Genomic DNA, 19,234 nt, shown 5'->3' on the forward strand with positions numbered 1-19,234 from the left:
ACTTTTAGATTATGAAGGATTGGATCACGTTCAGATTCACAACTGAAGTTTGGGATGGTTTATAAAATTAGTGTGAACACTTTGAATCTACCAAATGTGGTCAGTGACAAGAAAATATATATTTACAGAAAGAAAGAAAAAAATGTACATGTTGAAACAGTAATTTCTAAGTTTGCCCACATAGTGACAAGCCATCTCTTGGTAGGGGCTATAATACTATATTTATATCCCAGGATTTTGTTTGACTATAATTTCTACCAAATGAATCTGTTCATTCTTCCTTGATTCAAGTCATTTTGCTTCCCACTTTCAAAAATAAACTAAAATTTAAGACATATAACTTTGAGAAATCTTTCCAGACTCAATTCAGACAATAGTATCCTGACTAGATTAACAACCCCTCACCCAACCAACCACTTATCATGTCCATTATCACACCCTGCATTATAATTGTCTGTTAACTTGATATTCATTTATTTAGTCCTAAATTCCTTGAGGGCAGAGGCCGTTTTTATTCAACCCTATATCCTAGTTCCTAGTAGGGATTTAGTTGACACTTGAGGTCTGTTGACTAATATTTGAATGAATAAAACGGGGGGCATTATTGTTATTATCTGACATTCTTCTGACAAACTCTTATTTTCATAAAATGGAAGAATCAAAATGGGTCCTGCTTCAGTCCTTTGGCTTTGAACTTAAAAATATTTAAACCATTGTGGCTATTCCATTTCCAATAGCAGGTATATGAATGAAAGCCCAAGTACTGCTTACCTACAGTTTATTGTGTGACTTAGGAAGAACGTGATCAACAATGTTGACTTCTCATCTCTGCAGCACCTCCACCACTGCCTCCAAAAAATGTACCAGCCACCCCACCCCGAACAGGCTCCCCCTTAACAGTTGGACCAGGTAAGATCTAGTTTTTTCTGTTCTGGGATGATGTGGCGAACACAGCAGTGGCCTCAGACCTCAACATGCCCTTCATGTGTTGAAAACTGTAGGCTACACTAAAATATCACAATGTTGGCATTTCATTTTATTTCCATTACAGTTTATTGTGCAGACTTATTTTAAAGCATCACTCCCAGGTTTCACACACACAAAAATAATTTCAATTAATTTTTCTTTGAAATAATTTTGTTGAATGAGGGCCGCATTTGCTTGTAAAATGAAAGGAAAAAAAATCTCAATATGAAAACCGATTAATTGACCACTCACTTAGTTGGATCTCATTTTAATTGTTTACAAATTAATAGTCTCAAGGCACAATTTGTATTTTTCCAAGAATCAATGAAACTTGTGCTAGAACTAAAACTGTGTAGTCTATAAAGACATAAAATGGCTCCCAGGTTGTGCAGCATTTTAATGGTGAGGTATTTTTTTTTCCAGTAGTCATTCAGGTATTTATTATCCCATGGCAAAGAGATGTGTAAAGATTATGAAATATGGTAAAAAGTTGCCACATGCCTTTAGACAGATAATTTCTAAGGCACATCTTTACCTTTTATTAGAATCAGTAGTACAGATTCATATAATATATAATCTGTCAAATCTTATTTGACTAGCAAATCAAAAGTAGTAATAGTCATTTCATGTGTCTGGGCCCTTGGAATGTGGTTTCTTGATCACCTTTGGAATTTTATGGCAGCAGCATCCTGTGCTATTTATGCAGCCTGATGAGTTTGCTAGGTACAGAGCAGGGTATTCATCAACAAAAGTGAAAGCAAGACATAGTTGTTTATGAAATTTATATGGACTCAAACCCAGTAAAGAGTCATCCAGAGTCTCATAAGTAAAGGTGTTTGCAAGTGCAAGCCATTTTGGCCTCTTGTATTTCCATAAATTATGTTAGCTATAAATAAACCTACCAGTGACAAAACGATAAATACTGTGGGTCTTGCAAAATGCCACATTTTATCTGTAGCCTTGGAGCCTTGAAAGTTAATTCCTTTCAAACTAGAAATATGGAAATACTAAGCCAGTTCTGATAGCCCAAGAGTTATTTGAAGGTGAAGTGGCTTCTGCTCATACCTTGCAGTTATTTAGGTAACAATTTCTAATTTAAATAGCCTTAGTGTAAAAAATGTCCAGCTCCTCAGTTTTAATTTTTTTAAATTCCTCAGACAGTTTCAATTTTTTTCTCTTATTGATATAAATTAAAAAGAATAGCTGATGCCAATGGTTAAGCAAAACAGACTTTTCCGTATTATGACTTCAGATAAATATATATCACAGTTATGCCTATGATGTTAACAGGTTAGACTTGATGAGAAAAGAAATTGTAAAGATTTTTAAAAATATTTTCTTTCCTCTTAAACAGGTATGTATTTAACTGTTCTAATAGGCAGCAAACGCCTTCTCAATAACCTACATGTGTGTTGTGTGTGGGGTATGTTTGTGTGTGTTTGTAAATATCTGTGTGGGCATATTTCTTTAATTTAAATAATCATTGTACTGTGTTTCTGGTATATTTAAGGTAGATGATATACTCGTACAGCTAAATATAATTTGATCATTTTTAAACTAATTATAACTAGTTTCACCAAACATTTTCGTTTAATATACCAGAGTAGACAATCTTTACAAAATGAGGGTGATTTTCAGTTATCAATTATTTTTATATTGTGTTGTGTGTATTTCAGTAGGCTAGACTTTCAAAAGTGACCTCCCTTTTGGAATTTGCAGTTGCAGAGCCTGTACTTCTCTGTGAACCTAACACTGCCTTCTCAAAATGATCACACTTGATATACTTGTTAGCAGCCTGTGAATGCAGTGTCATGCTCAGCACATTAAATGATGGTAACAAGAGCTGACAGCAGTCCCCTGGCAAAAGAGTCAACAATAGCATAGAAAGATGATGCTGTCTTCAATGAGGTGGGGACTGCTCCCCTCGCCTTCAGCTCCTCATCCAATAAAGATATTTTTACACCATGAAATATGCTCACTGAGACACCTCACAAGGCAGTATATTTACCAGGCTTTGCCTCACCCCCCCCCCCAAATAATATTAACAAAGTCAACTAAAATTTAAAATCAACTACTTTAACCACAGGAAATGACCAGTCAGCCACAGAGGTCAAAATTGAAAAACTACCATCAATCAATGACTTGGACAGCATTTTTGGCCCAGTGCTGTCCCCCAAGTCTGTTGCTGTTAATGCTGAAGAAAAGTGGGTCCATTTTTCTGATACGTCCCCGGAACATGTTACTCCGGAGTTGACTCCAAGGGAAAAGGTGGTGTCCCCACCAGCTGCATCAGACAACACAGCTGAGTCCCCAGCTCCAGGTCTTCCTGGCCCTCTGGCCCCTTCGGGCCCCCCAGGGCCTCCAGGGCCTCCTCGCAATGTACCATCTCCGCTCAATTTAGAAGAAGTCCAGAAGAAAGTCGCTGAGCAGAACTTCATTAAAGATGATTACTTAGAAACAATCTCATCTCCTAAAGATTTTGGGTTGGGACAGAGAGCAACTCCACCTCCCCCACCACCACCCACCTACAGGACTGTGGTTTCGTCCCCTGGACCTGGCTCAGGCAGTGGTACGGGGACCACCAGTGGTACGTGTTATTGTTTCAGTGTGCTTCGTGTGACGGGGAATGGCCATGGCTGCTGCAGTGCGAGCAACACCCTCCTCCTGCCTGGCATTTGGCTTTAGAGCTTCAGCCATTCCTCCTCTGGTCGGTGTCCTGTGGCCCTGTGGCATGTCCTAGTCCATGCAGTGCTTGCAGTCATAGTCCAAGTCTGTGGATGCATTCTGCCTTGCACTCCCAGCCCTTAGGAGTGCCCTGCCCTCCATCCTGCAGTTAGGCGGTATAGATTGTTAAAGAAAATGGTGATGTTATCGTTTGAAATTCAAGAAAGTTCTAGAAAGAGATTTTACAATGGGTTTCATGTTAAATATCTGATCTCCTTGTCAGATGCTTCCACAAGGGCCCTAGGTTTTATAGGTCAATGTGGGGATTTTTCCTATTTCTTTTTCCTTTTTTAAATTTTTCTTTCTTCTTTTTTTTTTTTTTTTTTTTTGGTGGGGGGAGAAACATGTTAACCCATCTAATTTCTTTAGCAAAAAAAGAAGTAGGGTTTCAAAAGGAGAATTTACGAAACAGCAGAAACAGGGTGATTTATTGCATCGCAACCTAATCGAGCTGCCACTGAAGACAAAACTGCTCTCTGATCTCACCATTTGACATGTACATCAGGTTATGAGTTCTACTCTAAGTATGGTGACAGGTGACAGAAAACTCTACCAGAAATGTACTTTTGGGGACGCTCTATGCAAATTCTGATAGTGCATTTAATTTTTTGGTTTTTCTTATTTGAAGCTTCATTTTGTTTTCTAATTATGAAAGGGTAATTATGAAAAGACACCTGCTATGCGTACCAAAAAAAAAAGAAAAGAAAAATAGCATATTTTCCAAATGCATCTTTTTCCATGTCATTTATTCCACTGTTGCTTAAATTTGTCTGGTAAGATCCTCCAGTGCTTTCCCTCCTGTGTATGTGGGTTCAGTTTAAGCACCTTCCAGGTGATGCCATGTGCTATTTGTTTTTCATTCACTTTGAAAGAGGCAAGCAAATGTGAGGTATTTCAATCTAATAAGAGACAGAAAGGAAAGGCATTTGTCGCTGTTCTAATATTCAGTCATTGTTGCTGCCTCTTTCAATGGAGTGTCCTTCAGTGCTTGCTCTCGGTTTGCAAATTTCTCTGTGCTTTAAAGTGAGAGCATCCAAGACGGTCAAGGAGATGGCTGGGGGTTCCCCTGTATAGCACACAAAACCAAAGTTTTATTTCATCAGGTGTGCCCCCAGCCCTTTTCCCCTCTAAAAGGAAAACTATTCGATATTCAATAAGTTTGGGAAACATTGCATTCAACAAAATCAGCAAATTTCTTTACCATAAGGCATTTGGGAGCCTTTATTTTGCCAATAACAGCAACAACTAGTTTCTTGTCCTGAGCATCATGCTAAATGCTTTATGCGCATTACTTCATCCTCACAACAACCCCAAGTGCTGGATACTGCTATTTTCCCCATTTTACAGATGGGAAAACTAAGGCTCAGAGACATCAAGTAATTTGCCCAAGTTTACAAAGCTGAAGGTGATAGACTTGGGATTCACACTCAGGTGTGTCTGATCCTGAGCCTGTGTTCTTAACTGCTGTGCTTTCCAGGAACTCTTGTAAGATCTGATCACAAAATATCCCAAACTTATTTGGCCACTGACACCCACCTATCCTGCATGCACAGTGTCATCAACAAGATCACCAAAATCTTCCTCAAAATGTACTCCTCTGTGCTCCTCTCTCTAATCCTAGAGGGTAAGACCACTCACCTCCATCTCTCTATTGCTTTTTCAGGTCTTCTGGGGGATACAGGCTCCTTACCTGTAAAGATTAAAAGGGCCCCTATGGAAAGCTTTTAGACCGCAAACCCAAAGAAGCTTCCTTTCCTTTGTAAAAGAGGGGTGTGCTTCTGTTGTTTTCTGTGTTGCTCTCTCCTAGGCCAGGCTCTCAGTCTCCTGAAAGAAATACCCACTTCCCTCCCTCCCTCCTGTGATGGACCACATTGCTCTCTGCATAGTAAACACCTTCAATCTTCATTGAAGGTGGGGAGGGCAGGGTGGCTCTGTTATTCACCTGTTCCCTCCATCACCTTTCCCTAGGCTCTGGGAGATATTTGTTAAATTGAATTGACCATTAATCTAATGAAGAAGAGAGGAGTTTGGGTTTTCTTTCTGGAATCTTTGAGAGCTATTTTAATGTGTAATTTCCATTCCTTATTTGAAATTATTTTAAAATATTACTGGTAAGGACTATTGATTCTTAATAATTGAGCTGGCTTAAAAAGCTATACTTTGCTGATGATATTAAAGGATCGGATTTCCATGTGGATGATTGAACTGGCCAATGAAATTCATGAATAAATTAAACTTTCACCGTTATCTTCTTAAATCCTAGTTTATTTGCTGCTAAATCTTTTATTGATGGAATAGACAGAAACTGTCAGAAATTTAGGGTTGAAACAATAGGATATGGCCTCATGTTTTAAAGATTATCAATGCTCCTCACTACCTGCTTTTCATAAAACTTAGCCTGATGGGACTAATTTCTCCTGTACTTCTCAAATTATATTTAATAGGGTACCCTTATCCTCACTTTTTAAATTTCATTCACAGCAAGCAAAGTGACCGTCACTGACCAAGTATACACAGTACTTATAGCTTTGTGAATCAGAAGAGTTACCCGCCGTTGAAAACAGTTGGAAGTTAAGAATTCCTCCAAGAACTTTGATTTCCTTATGGCAAAATGTTATAAATACCTAGTTTGGCCAGAACATTGTTTAATTGGAATGTAGACGCAGATTCTTGGCAGAGGCTGTCTCTTCTCCCATGTAGATTGTGTGCCAGGGCACAGGAGGTAAAAAGAGTTTTAATGGCCTGCAGCAAGTTTTGAGGCCACGGAAAGAGAGGAGTTAGTAAAGAAAGAATGTTCAGTACAATATTTTCCAAATTGGGAAACTAAAGCAATATTAAAAGATGTTACACACAAACACATACATATATTCATAAACAAATAAGGTTGAGCTACCTGGAACTGAATTAAGCAAATACAGTTTCTAACTACAAGTTTTTTAGACCAGTGATGTCCAATACAGGAGTTGCTAGCCACATATGGGTATTTTAATTTTAATTAAAGTCACTTATTTAAATACAGTAGCCACAAGTCAGGTGCTCAATGGCCACATGTGGCCAGTGGCTATCTTATTAGACAGTGCTATTCTAGAACATTGTCATTATTGCAGAAAGCTTTACTGGATGGGGCTGTGTTAGGGCTTTTAATGTGCTGGTCACCAAAAAAAGAAACATAGTATATAACCATTTGCATAAATATTGAATAATGTTTTCATAGAAATGGTATAATTGTGTTCTAAGAAACATAATTTGGGAAAGATTGTCCAGTTTTCCCTACAACATCATGTTGTATTAGTCTCATCTTGCAGATAAGGAAACTGAAGCTCAAAGAGGTAACTTGGCCATGGTCACAAAGCTAATAAGTAGCAGAGCCAGGATCTGCCCTAGATCTGTTGGATTCCACGGCCTGTACCTTTACCATTTCTCCCCAGCTGCCTCCACTGCCCCCATAACCCCCACCCCCATGGGATATTGAATTTTTGAATATTCCACCTGCCTGATGCCAATTTCTTAGTACTTTCCCGAGCATTACCGAAAGAAGTTTTTAAAATTTCTTTTCTAGAACATATAGGGAAAAGATAAATAAATGACCTCTTCGTGGGATTAATTAAGAAGACTATTTCTTGGAAGTAGACCCATGAGTAGACATTTTGGACCATTTCTATGGCATGGTTTTCCCAAAGCTGAATAGAACCTCTCCCCTCACCCCCACAAAAAAATGCCTCATGAAATTTCCTGACAAAGACAGCGCTGTTTAAAAGTTTATTTCCCATCTCTGTGCTGTTACTTGTGTCTTCTGAAGACACCCTGAGTGTAAAACTACTAACATAATAGTCAAAAGAAAACTTCGTAGTGGGGGCTGTCAAAACATACCCTGTTTTGTTCTTTTTTTTTAACAGAAGATTAGCCAAAGACTGGGAACATTTATATTGAGAGAGATGTGTGTAAGCCAAACATGCAAAAATAAGAGCAGACTTTCTGCAAAATGTGGGGCTCCATAGGCTATTTAAAGCTACAAGAAATTGCATTTAAGAGCTTGGACTTTGGAGTTATATCCACCATTTGAGCAGTGTGATCTTAGACAAATTACTGAATATCTCCAACCTTCAGTTTCCATTAAGATACTATACCTACCTCCAAAGCTTATCAGAGGGATAATACATGTAAAATGCCTAGCATAGACCCTGGCCCAATAAATAAAAAGTAAGAATACATTAAATAGCAGCAGTGGAGGGAGGTGAAGTGAGGGAGGGAGAGATGGTAATAATTAGAAGGGTTTCACACTAATGTGATTACACTTAGAATAACCAGCACAGAGAAACACACTCAAGATTTCACATTGTTTAAACAAGAGAATCAAGGTATACACCAGGGACACTCTTAAGATGAGAGCAGATTCTTAAGTGATAAGTTTTGCTGTTCAACTTCAAAGCTCTTTGAGAATCTGAAAATCTGGAGACTGACATGCTGGTCTAGGACTCTTCTATGACCACAATTTTGTGATATGTTGGGGGAGGTAGCAGGGGGCATGGGGTCTGGGGTAGAATGTGGGTACTTTCCTAGAGCAGGATTTCTTAGAATTTTCTTGAGATAATTTGGTAACCTGTGCTTCTAACTAAAGTGACAAAAACTTTGGGAGTAGCTGAAACTTTTATGAACACGAACTGTTTCAATATCAATTTGACTTAAAGTTTTTAGCCAAGTAGTTTTCCAATGTATTCCAGACATATGACTAAAGGTAGGCCCCTGATTCCTGAGACCCCACCGGTGTGCTGATTGGTGTGCATGCTGGCCTCTGTGTGTCTTCAGTGTTTCACATGCTTGTCATTGACAGCCAGAAAAGTAAATCCACGTTTCTTTCAAAGATCATCACAAAAACCATCATGGGCAAACTCTATGTTGACTGATTCCTAAGCAGCCTCCTTCACAAAATAAAGTCCTCTAAATTCAATGTGTTTCTGTTATTAAGATCACATAAATACAAAGTACTCATGCAACATCTAATTTATTTTCTTGTATTTTGTCCTTTGCTTACCATCAAGTGTTTGGGTACACTGATAAAATTAGCACTCATTTTGATACAAAGTCAAAAACATAATTCTCTTATTCATATTTTAAAAAGAAAAATCTAATGTGGAAAAATAATTCATCTTCCTTCAAGTTCTAACCTCCCTTTTCACCTTGGACATAAATTCTGACTATATGCCAAAAGCACAAGAATTCATCATGAGCTTGGTGCGTTTGTGAACGAAATGGAAGGCACTTGCCACCCAGCCACAAGTCTTAAGAATTTACCTTCTGACACAGATAGAGTAATAAAAGGATTTACCTTTCACTGTTGTCACATGACAACAAAAGGCAGTGAGCTTCAGCTTTTGCCATCAACCATAGTTCAACTGAGGATTTTTTTTTCTTTACTGAAAAAAGAAAAAAAGAAAAAAAAAATGCTGCGCGTGTTTAGCATAGTAAGTGCCGAGGTGGGAAAAAAGTGTCTGGAACTGGTGATGCACTGCGATGAGAGAGCTTTGGCCACCTGTGTTTCCAGCCATTTTTAACACCAGCTTGTTTTTCAGGTGCATCATCCCCTGCTCGACCAGCCACTCCTTTGGTTCCTCGCCGCAGTACTACTCCACCTCCACCTCCTCCCAGGCCTCCATCCCGGCCAAAGCTACCACCAGGAAAGCCTGGAGTCGGAGATGTGGTATGTTCCCCTGTGCCCTGGCTTGCTCAGAAACAGATGGTGAGAATGACAGACAAGCTCAAAATGCCTTAACACAGGACATAGCACTTCAGTCTAAGCATTAGAGCACTTGTACAGACTCCCCTTACAGGTGGCATCTGAAAGACAGTCACTGCGGTGTGGTTGTACATTTCAACCCTCCTCAAATCTTTACCATCTTTCAAGCCAAGGTGAAATGATTGGGATAGGATGCCTGGGCCCTCAGCTCTGCTACAGTGGTTCGATACAAGTGAAGAAAGTAATGTGCAGTTGTGCTAAATCCTTTAGAAAGAAAGGTGTTTCCTTTCACAATATTTGATTGTGGAAAACTCCAAGAGAGGGCAAGTCCTGATTTCTGACCCCAGAATACAGATAGGTTATTGGTGATAGGCACACTATGTGAATATAAAGAGTGATAGCCTGATGAGTTGTTACAGAAGTTTCTTGCATTGTGTTTTAAGGCTGAGGAGTGGAAAAGATTCTGTGTGAACAATTAAGAGACTTCTGGCAGAGGTAAATGTTTTTGGCAACTGCACACAAGAGTCACAACTGATAATGTCCATATTATTTGGCACAGTATAGTATTTTGTACTTTGGATGAGTATGAGCTTTCACATTGTGTTACCTTCTTAGTCCCCGAGGGCATTTGAGCATATAGTCCTGAAATAGACCTGTTGACCATGTCACAAATCCCAGGTTCTCTAAGTCTAATGTTCTTATTGAGTTTAGCATTTTATGGCTTGCGGTTTCTCCAGCTCCACTCCATAAGCTCCTGTATATAGATACAATCAATTTTGGTGTAAAAAAGGTGTCATCTGTACTCCTTTAAGAAGCTGAGTTGTCAAATCCAGGGCTGAGAGGCATTAAAATTATGGGGGAAAATTACAACCACCTGTGTATCTAACTTTTCATCTCTTTTCTTCTCCCTACAGTCCAGACCTTTTAGCCCTCCCATACATTCTTCCAGCCCTCCTCCGATAGCACCCTTAGCCCGGGCTGAAAGCACTTCTTCAATATCGTCAACCAATTCCTTGAGTGCAGCTACCACTCCCACAGTTGGTAAAAATTATCTCTTCTCTTTTAATCCATTTGTGGTTTTGACTGGATATTTTTTAGGATCTGTAATCCCCAAGGCCCTATGTTTCTGGTCGAAATTATTTTGCTGTGTGTTTGCTACTATCACTTGATTCTTCTTTTAAAAGCACCTTTTCAGCAAAAGAGGCAAAGTGCTTTACCTGAGCAAATAAACAAATGAAAGAACATGAACACCTGTGTTTTGCAGGAATTTTTTTTTATGCTACTCCATACAGAGCTATTTGAAAAAGTAAAGAAGAAATCATCGAGGAAGGTCCTGTAATTTAAATATTATTTCTTATAATAAAAACAGTCTCATTTGAGGGAAAATGTTTCTTTAAAGTCCAACCGTGTACCACTTCAGAAGTCGCAAAATTTAGAACCTTGGTTTTCTTGGAGCTTTCATTTCTTCATCATTTTTTGGTTGTCCTTATGTTGACAAATGGTATAAACATTGGCACTGTGGGACTTGAGCAAACTCTTTGACATTTTTTCTAGTGCTGTTCAGTGGTGCGTGGTCAATTTTCCCAGAGAAATAAGCCATTGCCGGCATTTTCAGTAAATGCCTTTGTGCCTCTTCCCTTGCGCTGTGATGAAAAGTGAAGAGTTGAGAGTGGCTACTCAGCTGATGGTTTTCCCAGGTTTAAATGCCTCATTTTGCCTGGAGTGTCTTCCCTCTTCTCAAGGCTGGTCTCTTTTCCCACCTCTCATAAGCTCCTGCTGCCTCTCCCATCATAGCATGGTATCTCTGACCTGGGCTTTCCCATTCCATTATTCCCCTGCAGCCCCCCTTCCTCATTGTCTTCCTTTATTGTCTGAACTCCCCTCCAATTCTTCCATATTATAAACCAATGATTCCATCCTGCTTGCTTGGGAGAATCATTAACCAAAACTAAATAAATTCCTGCTGCTACATATGGAAGAGCACACTGCAGAGTTGCCCATGTGAGAAGTGACTTCATCAAAGCCCAAAGCTCTTCTGGAGAAGAAATGCCTATTTTCCCAGGAAAATAAGTTAAAAGTGTGCCTCTTAAGGCCCCTTAAGGGAATTTTATCTATATCACATGCTCTATACTTTTAATAACACCATCGCAAAAGAACCCTTCAAATTTGGTGAAAATGTATAGCCAGTTATCCAATTCTGTGTGATTGATTAACAGACAGATATTTAACATTATTAATACAGCCAAGTCTACTTCTTGTCTGCATCATCAGTTGGGACAAGTTGGGGCTTCCCATCTTTCAATGACTATTAGCTCATTTCTATCTGTTTTACTTTGTTTTGTAACGTCCCAACCTTATTTTTTCAATTATTTCTTTAATACTCCTTGATTGCTACAGCCATTCCCCTCACTCCTGCTCTTGTTTTTTGTTTTGTTTTTTTCCTCAAAATTATTTGGTCCACTCACTCCATGTAATTTACCTTGTTGGTCAGAGAGGAAAGTAAGAGTGAACTGTCACTCAGAAAGTGGACCCCAAGTGACCTCAGATGAACCATCTAATATGTTCTTAAACCTCACTATGATTCATAGAGAAAATTGCACATGCAGGGAATTTGAACTATGTCCATGTTTCGTACGAGTTTCTATACTCCCTGCTGCAGCCATCTCCAATCCTGGCCAGCAACTTTGATTCCTAACACATCGAGTATGTGTTCTTTCAAGATGAAACCCAGAGGAGTTAAAAAAAAAAAAAAAAAAAAAAGCCACATAAGAGGATAGTCCCATTGCTTCATTGCAGAGGAGCATACTAATTTAGTCTGTTCGGTTCTGTTATTTTTATTTGGTTTTCATCTTCTAGCTGAATTCCTCACCTTCCTGTTTTTTATTTCCTCCTGCTGTGGGTCACCTGACAGCCACTTTCCTCTGAAGTAAATCCACTGTCAAATGACTGACTCTCTTTCTGGAGAAGATCTGCTTTGGGCTGTTCAACACCAAGGGACCTAACAATGACTGACTTGGAACACCAACTTAATGTAGTCAAATGGCTTGGAGGAGATAGAGAATTTAGCAGCCAACTCCCTGAAGCTGATGGCTTGACATTTCCCTCCCACCACCACAATACTTTTTTGACATATCCATGGCACTTACAGCATAGTGAGAACCAATAAGCCAAATGTAAAGCAGTTCAAGAACTAAATTTTTAAGAGCGTGTAATAACTTTCTACACAACAATTCACATAAGAAAATAACCTTAATGGACTTCGGGTATGAAATTTTTCATGATAGTAGTGATTATAAATTAGTAAATCTGATGTCACACCTGAAAATAGGACTTTCTGTATATTGTCACACTCAAATAATGAAAAGCTCCTACTCAAATGTATGTTATTGAATCAAAGACGCCTTCAATTAAAAAATGCACTATTATTTTATACATGACTAAGAAAGGGAAAAAAGCTGCCAATTGAGCCAAGATACAATACTTTCTCATCACATTAATTAAAAGACCCATCCCAATTTTAGACAGGTTAGAATGTGGAAAATTTCACGTCTTAGAATCAATGAAATACAGTTAAACTACTTTTGCACTAGAAAAGTCACAGGACCTACACTATATGATTTCGGGGAAAATCCTATTAATTTTATGGGGGTAGAGAAAATGTTTAAAGGTATTCTATTACAAGAAACAAACTCCTAAGCATTTCAAGATAAAGAGATAACATTTAGAGATAATGGGAGTTATAATATACATATTCATTACTCGTTTATTTCTATGGTTGTAGTAGTTTTTTTAGAAGTTTGCAAAGTCTTCCTTGGAACCACATTGCAAAAAGAACACCATAAAGACAATTTTTCTTCACTGTCAATTGTATTTCTTCATTGGTAATTATGCATCTTAACTTGCACCTTTAACATCCCAGGAATCTGTAATGAATAAAAAGTAATTATTTATGGGCATCCAAGGGAGCATCAGATGGATTTTGATGCTCTCTTTGTTTCAGAACTTTGAGTAAAAATGATTTGTAGTCAGTAATGAAACCATAGCATCTAAACTATAAAATATTGCCTCCAAGACTTTGTCTCTCCAAGCTGGATAGCAATTCTAAATTCTATAAGCTTTCTAAGAAAATACTGGTATTAGTGCCAATTATTCTGCACACAAAAAAGCAGACCTTTGAAGGTGAATATTCCATATCCCAAGAAAAAAATTTCCACTTTTTATTTTAGTCCTTTTTTTTTCCCTTATGCTATTTTGTTGGAAGGCCGTCTCCTATACTCTCATAGATATTACAGGAGTTACATTAACTTGTTCTAGCCACCAAGAAAGCCACATGTTATAATAAAAATTGTGATTGACAGGTGATATCCTAGAACCTTAAGAACTGACAAAAAAAGTAGCTTCCTTGCCTTACTCCCCTAGTCTAGGAGGCAAGTATATAGAATATTTTCCAAGGAACATTATTGTTAATGGAATATCTTTCCTACCCTCATCCATTTTCTTATCTTGTCTTCATTATAGATACAACTCTCTCTTCCTGGTCTTTGTACATATTTTATTCAATTTTCTATTAAAGTTATAATAATGCCTTTAAGACTTGTGGCATTAATACTTTTTATTTTAATCACATAAAGTAAAAACCCTAATTACTTGCATTTGTTAGTTGGTGAGAAAACAGACTGTGTAAAAAGCTGAAATGGTTGAGGTCCAGAGCATCAATTTATGGTATTGTGACCAATTTACAAAGACATTTAGCTACAGCTGGATACCATAGCCAAAGAGGGAATTATGATAATGCTTTTCAAAAGTAACAGTCCATAACTACCAAAGGCAGGTGCAAGGCAAATTGAATTTGGATATTTGATGAGGGCGGAATGAGATAGTTCATGCAGGGACCTTGGATTTACACTGTTGCTTTTTTATGGTCCCATTAAAAGCTTCTTCTTTCCCCGTGGGGGAAAGTGCATGCTGGGTGATCCTGTTGAGCTGTCAAGGCTCTGTCAAGAGGTTCTTGTTGATGGACATATGTCTGGCCACTTGAGAACTGTGTTGGAGTGAAATACACTTGCCTAAGTCAATTATTAATGATAGTGCCTTTAACAACTCCCTGAGAAGGTGGGGAGTGACTTCTTCCCTGGAGCTGACTTCAGCCAAATTAACAGATGCTAAAACCTGGCATTTTTAAAAATTTTAATTTCTTCTCATAGAATATCATAAAATAAGCACATCCCTTTTTTATATCCTAATCATAATCCCAGTGTCTGAAGTTTTGTTTCTTTTTTCCATTAAAATCATTCCTGTGTTTCAGTCAGTAAAGTGTGTTGCTGGATTTCATTTGGGATTTGTATTTGTGTTTTTGTTTTCCATTCGTTTATGTTTCTTTGGTTTGTAGTGTCAGAAGATGATGTTTTTTATGACAAACTGCCCTCGTTTGAAAGGCGCTGTGAAACGCCTGCAGGTATGGTGCTAGCCAAGTGATCTCTAGATATCTAGATTTTAAAATTCCAAGTCATTATCCATCTGAATGCTGTAAACTTCATGGACATGCTCCTCACCTCATGAGTGTCCAGTGCCTCTCAGATGCACCCTGTATATTTACTGTCCATTGTGGAACTCATGCCACTGAAATTTTTTTGTTAACTTATTAAAAAAAAAGCAGCACGTTGCATGACAGTTTCTCAGTGAAAAGATTTGAAAGAGGTGAGATGCTATTACTATGTGAATTTTCAAAGGAAGGAATAATTTAGCTGCTCAGAATTGTATGTCCGATGACTGCTTTTTAATTTGAAAAATAATAGAGCACCATTAGTAATCTTGTTTTCTCTTTGGTATATAGGTAAAGGGTGTTTTGTGTCTGGATGTCTAAGGTGATTCCAGGGGAGGGGACGAAAGATATATGACATCTTCCACGAACTTGAAATTGATATGCAATGCTTTTGTTATTTAAAACCTAAGCTAATGTTTTATACAGCCCTTAACTCTGAGTTTATCTTTTTTGGAAACATAGAAGGGGATGACATTGAAGATGAAATGGATACAGCAATTGCTGAATGACAGTTGCCCAAATTAGTGCAGTTAAAATATGCTGATGCCCTGCATGGCCAGGAAGACTTTTGCTCCATACACACAAGCACCAAGTATCAAGCTACCAGCAACACATGTCCATCCCTTTAGGCTTCCATAGCTTTGCTTTTGCTCTCTGTCTCCTGAACTAAAAAACAAAAACGTAGATTGCCAGCCTTCCCTTTTTCCTGCACGCTAATGGCATGCAGTGCCTCGTCCCTTCCCATAGTGAGAGTAATGTCCTGCTCTGTAACTCACATTGTGTCCTTCTCTCTCCCTCTCCCTAACCTTTCCCATCCCGCTTCAACTCCTGGCCATACAGAGAATGAACAGCCTTCCCTCGTTTGGTTTGACAGAGGAAAGTTTTATTTGACTTTTGAAGGTAAGTAGTACATAGCATACCAGATTCTAATTTATACTCCCCTCATTCTTCGTTTCTCCATCTGCATTTCAAAATCCCAGTTCCCTTCAAAAGTTCTGGTCTCATTTCTGTATAAAAAATGCTATGGCTACTTAGAAAATATTAAATACTAAAGAAAATATTAAATGAATTTGGTTTGTATGTGATCTTCAATTTTTCATATTGAAAAATTGTAGCTAATTTGCAGTTAATATTGGTTACTGAATTAACTGTGGTCAATTGAGCAAAACAAAACAAAACACACCTTTTTTGGCCAAGGAACTTAACTCTGTCAACCAGGGCTCTTTCCTAACTCTTTTGCAAATGTGACAAATATAAGGACATTTTTGGTTGATATTGGCATTTAACCTTGTTTTGGATTATTAATATTTGGGATACAACATCTATTATTATAAAATGTAATTATGTATATATATATATATATATATATATATATATATATATATATATATATATATATATATATATATATATATTATGACGAGAAATGTTGAATAGGAGATCAGGAAAATGGGGGGTGCGGGAGGGAAGGAGTATTTTAGTAAGTTCAACTTGAATCTCCTGAAATTGCATTTGGAATGCCTGCTGTGAACTGGGCAACTATTGATGGAGTCATCATTTTAGAAGATTAAGGGAAATGTACATAAATATAATGTCAACTATCTAACCTCAATGTTCGATAATCTTTCATATTCTGCATTAAGGATTAACATTCTTCTGTTTTATTTTAAATTCTAAATCATCTCAACAGCCCAGGCATTTGATAAAAACTAATGGTGGGGAAAAATTAAGTAATTTAACTTAATTAATAGGCCAACTTACACATAAAGATTTATCACATGAGCCCCTATTTTCTAGGATTTTAAACAGCTAAATTTATCCTGGGATCAAAGTTGGCCAAAAATACTCTACTGTAGAATTGAATATTGAACTTGTTATCATGTTTCATGACAACAGAAAGAATTTTCCTAACTTGGATGTGTGTTCAGTACTAAATATTGAACTTGTCATTGTGTTTCACGACAACAGAAAGAATTTTCCTAACTTGGATGTGTGTTTTAATGCATTTTTTGAAATCAGAATGGCTGATATATATGGTTGTGGCTTATTTCTCTCAACAGCGAATTTTGCTTGCAAGATGGTCCTATAAATGGAAGTCCTTAGTTTGGAATAGCTTGGAAAGCAGCAGAAAAGAGAGACAATCATAGAAAGTCAGACCAATTTCAGACTTTCCAAATATCCTGATGTGTTGTCCTGGCTTGGGTCGAGCACAGGTGGATAGGCAGTCTTCAGGAGAGGATGTATATTTTCCACATGACGTCAAAGCCTTCATTGCCTCAGGTCATTAATTTTGTAATAATCAAGATGCAAAGTGCTCCAACATGTGACCTTCTAAACTTTCCCTTTGAATCAGATGAAATTAAAAAATGCCCGGGTATATTTGTACTGATCAGCACATCTCAAAAGAAGCAGCTACAGCTGAATATGTTGCTGATCCTGAAGTATAGCAAATACCTGTATGTGTATAGGCCCTTTTTCTAGTTCAGTCTGGCCGCAGCAGAGGCTGTCGCTTACTCTGTTTTAACCAGGAAATTATGTAGTGTACTATGGCAATCTTCAAATAATTGGGGCTCCACAAAAACCACTCTGACCATTGTCTTTTTGTTGCTGCTGTTGGTTTTGGCTTTAGAGTACGTGTTATCTCAGTTGCTTCTGTTTTAGAGATCTCTTTTCACAAACAGAGATAGACCATTTTGGAAGATACCAATCTAAACACATTTTGATTGTTAGTCTGTTTTTAAGACATATATTATCAATCGGATGTAAGTATTTAATAAATGTGTGGAATAACATATATTTTATGAAAATATATTTGTTTAGTAGATGTCTGGGTATCTAGAGTTGGTAACATTGCCATTCTAATTAGTAAGAACCCAAATTTATTAAGCATGTCAATTTGGGCCAAGAGAAATCATGAAAATAATAGTCTTAATAGAAATTAATTGGAAGCTCTAGTACTGTATTATGTCTGTTGTGGACTTTGTTCAAGTTTGGGGAGTCTCGATGAGGCTTCCTGAGAGGCTATGTGAACAGCCTTATCATGAATGTGCGTGTCCCTGCTTATCTCACTAAGAAATGCTTACACAGATAAAAGCATATCAAAATGCAATTCAAGGGAAGCCTAAAAATGACACCTTGCCACCTGAGCAAGAATGATTGTTTTAAAAATGGAGAAGGTTTGTTTTCATCATTTACACATTGGTCTTGGGCATTTTTAGCTAGTGCATCCTAGAAGGATTTTTAAATTTTCTACTGTGATGATAAAATGACATAGAAATGGTGACGTTTTAAATTACCTTTAGAATAGTGTCCCCACCTAAATTTTTGTACAGTAGTCCCCTCTTATCCTCAGTTTTGCTTTTCATGGTTTCAGTTATTGGCAGTACAGGATAATTATTTTGAGAGAAAGAGTGAGAAAGAGACCACATTTTATTACAGTATATTGTTATAATTGTTTTATTTTATTATTAATTGTTAATCTCTCTCACTGTGCTTAATTTATAAATTAAACTTTATCATAGGCCTGTATATATAGGAAAGAACATAATATTCATAGGGTTTGGTACTCTCCGAGGATTCAGTCATCCACTGGGGGTCTTGGAATGTATCCCCTGCAGATAAGGGGAGACTACTGCACTCCAAAAAGACTGTCATTTAACATGTTTTTGACTGGCCAGTTGGCTCAGTTGCTTAGAGTCTGACGCTGATAACACCAAGGTCCAGGGTTTGTTCAATCCCTGGACCAGCCAGCTGCCAGAAACAAACAAAACAATATGTTTCATTGAGTAACAAGCACTTTAACATATTCTTCTAGGCTACTCTGGTTTTATCCTCATTTGTTATTAGTTATATTAATTATCATTATCTCCAATTCTTAATTCAGGGAATGTAGAAGATGAAGAAAGATTCCCATGTCAAAACAGTCACCTGTTGTAAACAGATTTTCTATTATTATTTATTGACTTCTAAGGAGTGAGTGTTTTTATAGGGCTCACAACCTCAGGCTGCCTTAGTCATTGTTCTGTTCTTACAGTGCTTTAGACATTATAGTCTTTCAGTCAGTGTTTGAGCCACTGACCAACCGATCAACTAACTAATATTAACTAACACTGGCTTATGAGTTTATTTGGAGATGACATGAGGTGCTTCACACTTCCACCATTAACTTAACAAGAGAGGCAGAAAAGTGTTAGAAAGTGGTCCTAACTCACAGAGTACCAAAGCCTTTCTGAATATTTCACTATTATAAACAATTTTACTGAAATCTT

General features: G+C 37.6%; 1 protein-coding gene across 1 annotated transcript in view; it reads left to right on the plus strand.

Annotated features, from left to right (window-relative positions):
* Nucleotides 1–19,234, plus strand: part of SGIP1 (SH3GL interacting endocytic adaptor 1) — a 181,322-nt gene that overhangs the window by 119,145 nt on the left and 42,943 nt on the right. Inside the window, exons 13-18 of the mRNA XM_063105768.1 lie at nt 835–909; nt 3,053–3,553; nt 9,261–9,388; nt 10,339–10,465; nt 14,814–14,879; nt 15,807–15,866. Coding sequence (XP_062961838.1) covers nt 835–909; nt 3,053–3,553; nt 9,261–9,388; nt 10,339–10,465; nt 14,814–14,879; nt 15,807–15,866 — 957 coding nt within the window. The remainder of the gene's footprint in view (nt 1–834; nt 910–3,052; nt 3,554–9,260; nt 9,389–10,338; nt 10,466–14,813; nt 14,880–15,806; nt 15,867–19,234) is intronic.

This window comes from Cynocephalus volans, chromosome 8 (assembly GCF_027409185.1).
Source record: "Cynocephalus volans isolate mCynVol1 chromosome 8, mCynVol1.pri, whole genome shotgun sequence".
Taxonomy (NCBI): domain Eukaryota; kingdom Metazoa; phylum Chordata; class Mammalia; order Dermoptera; family Cynocephalidae; genus Cynocephalus; species Cynocephalus volans.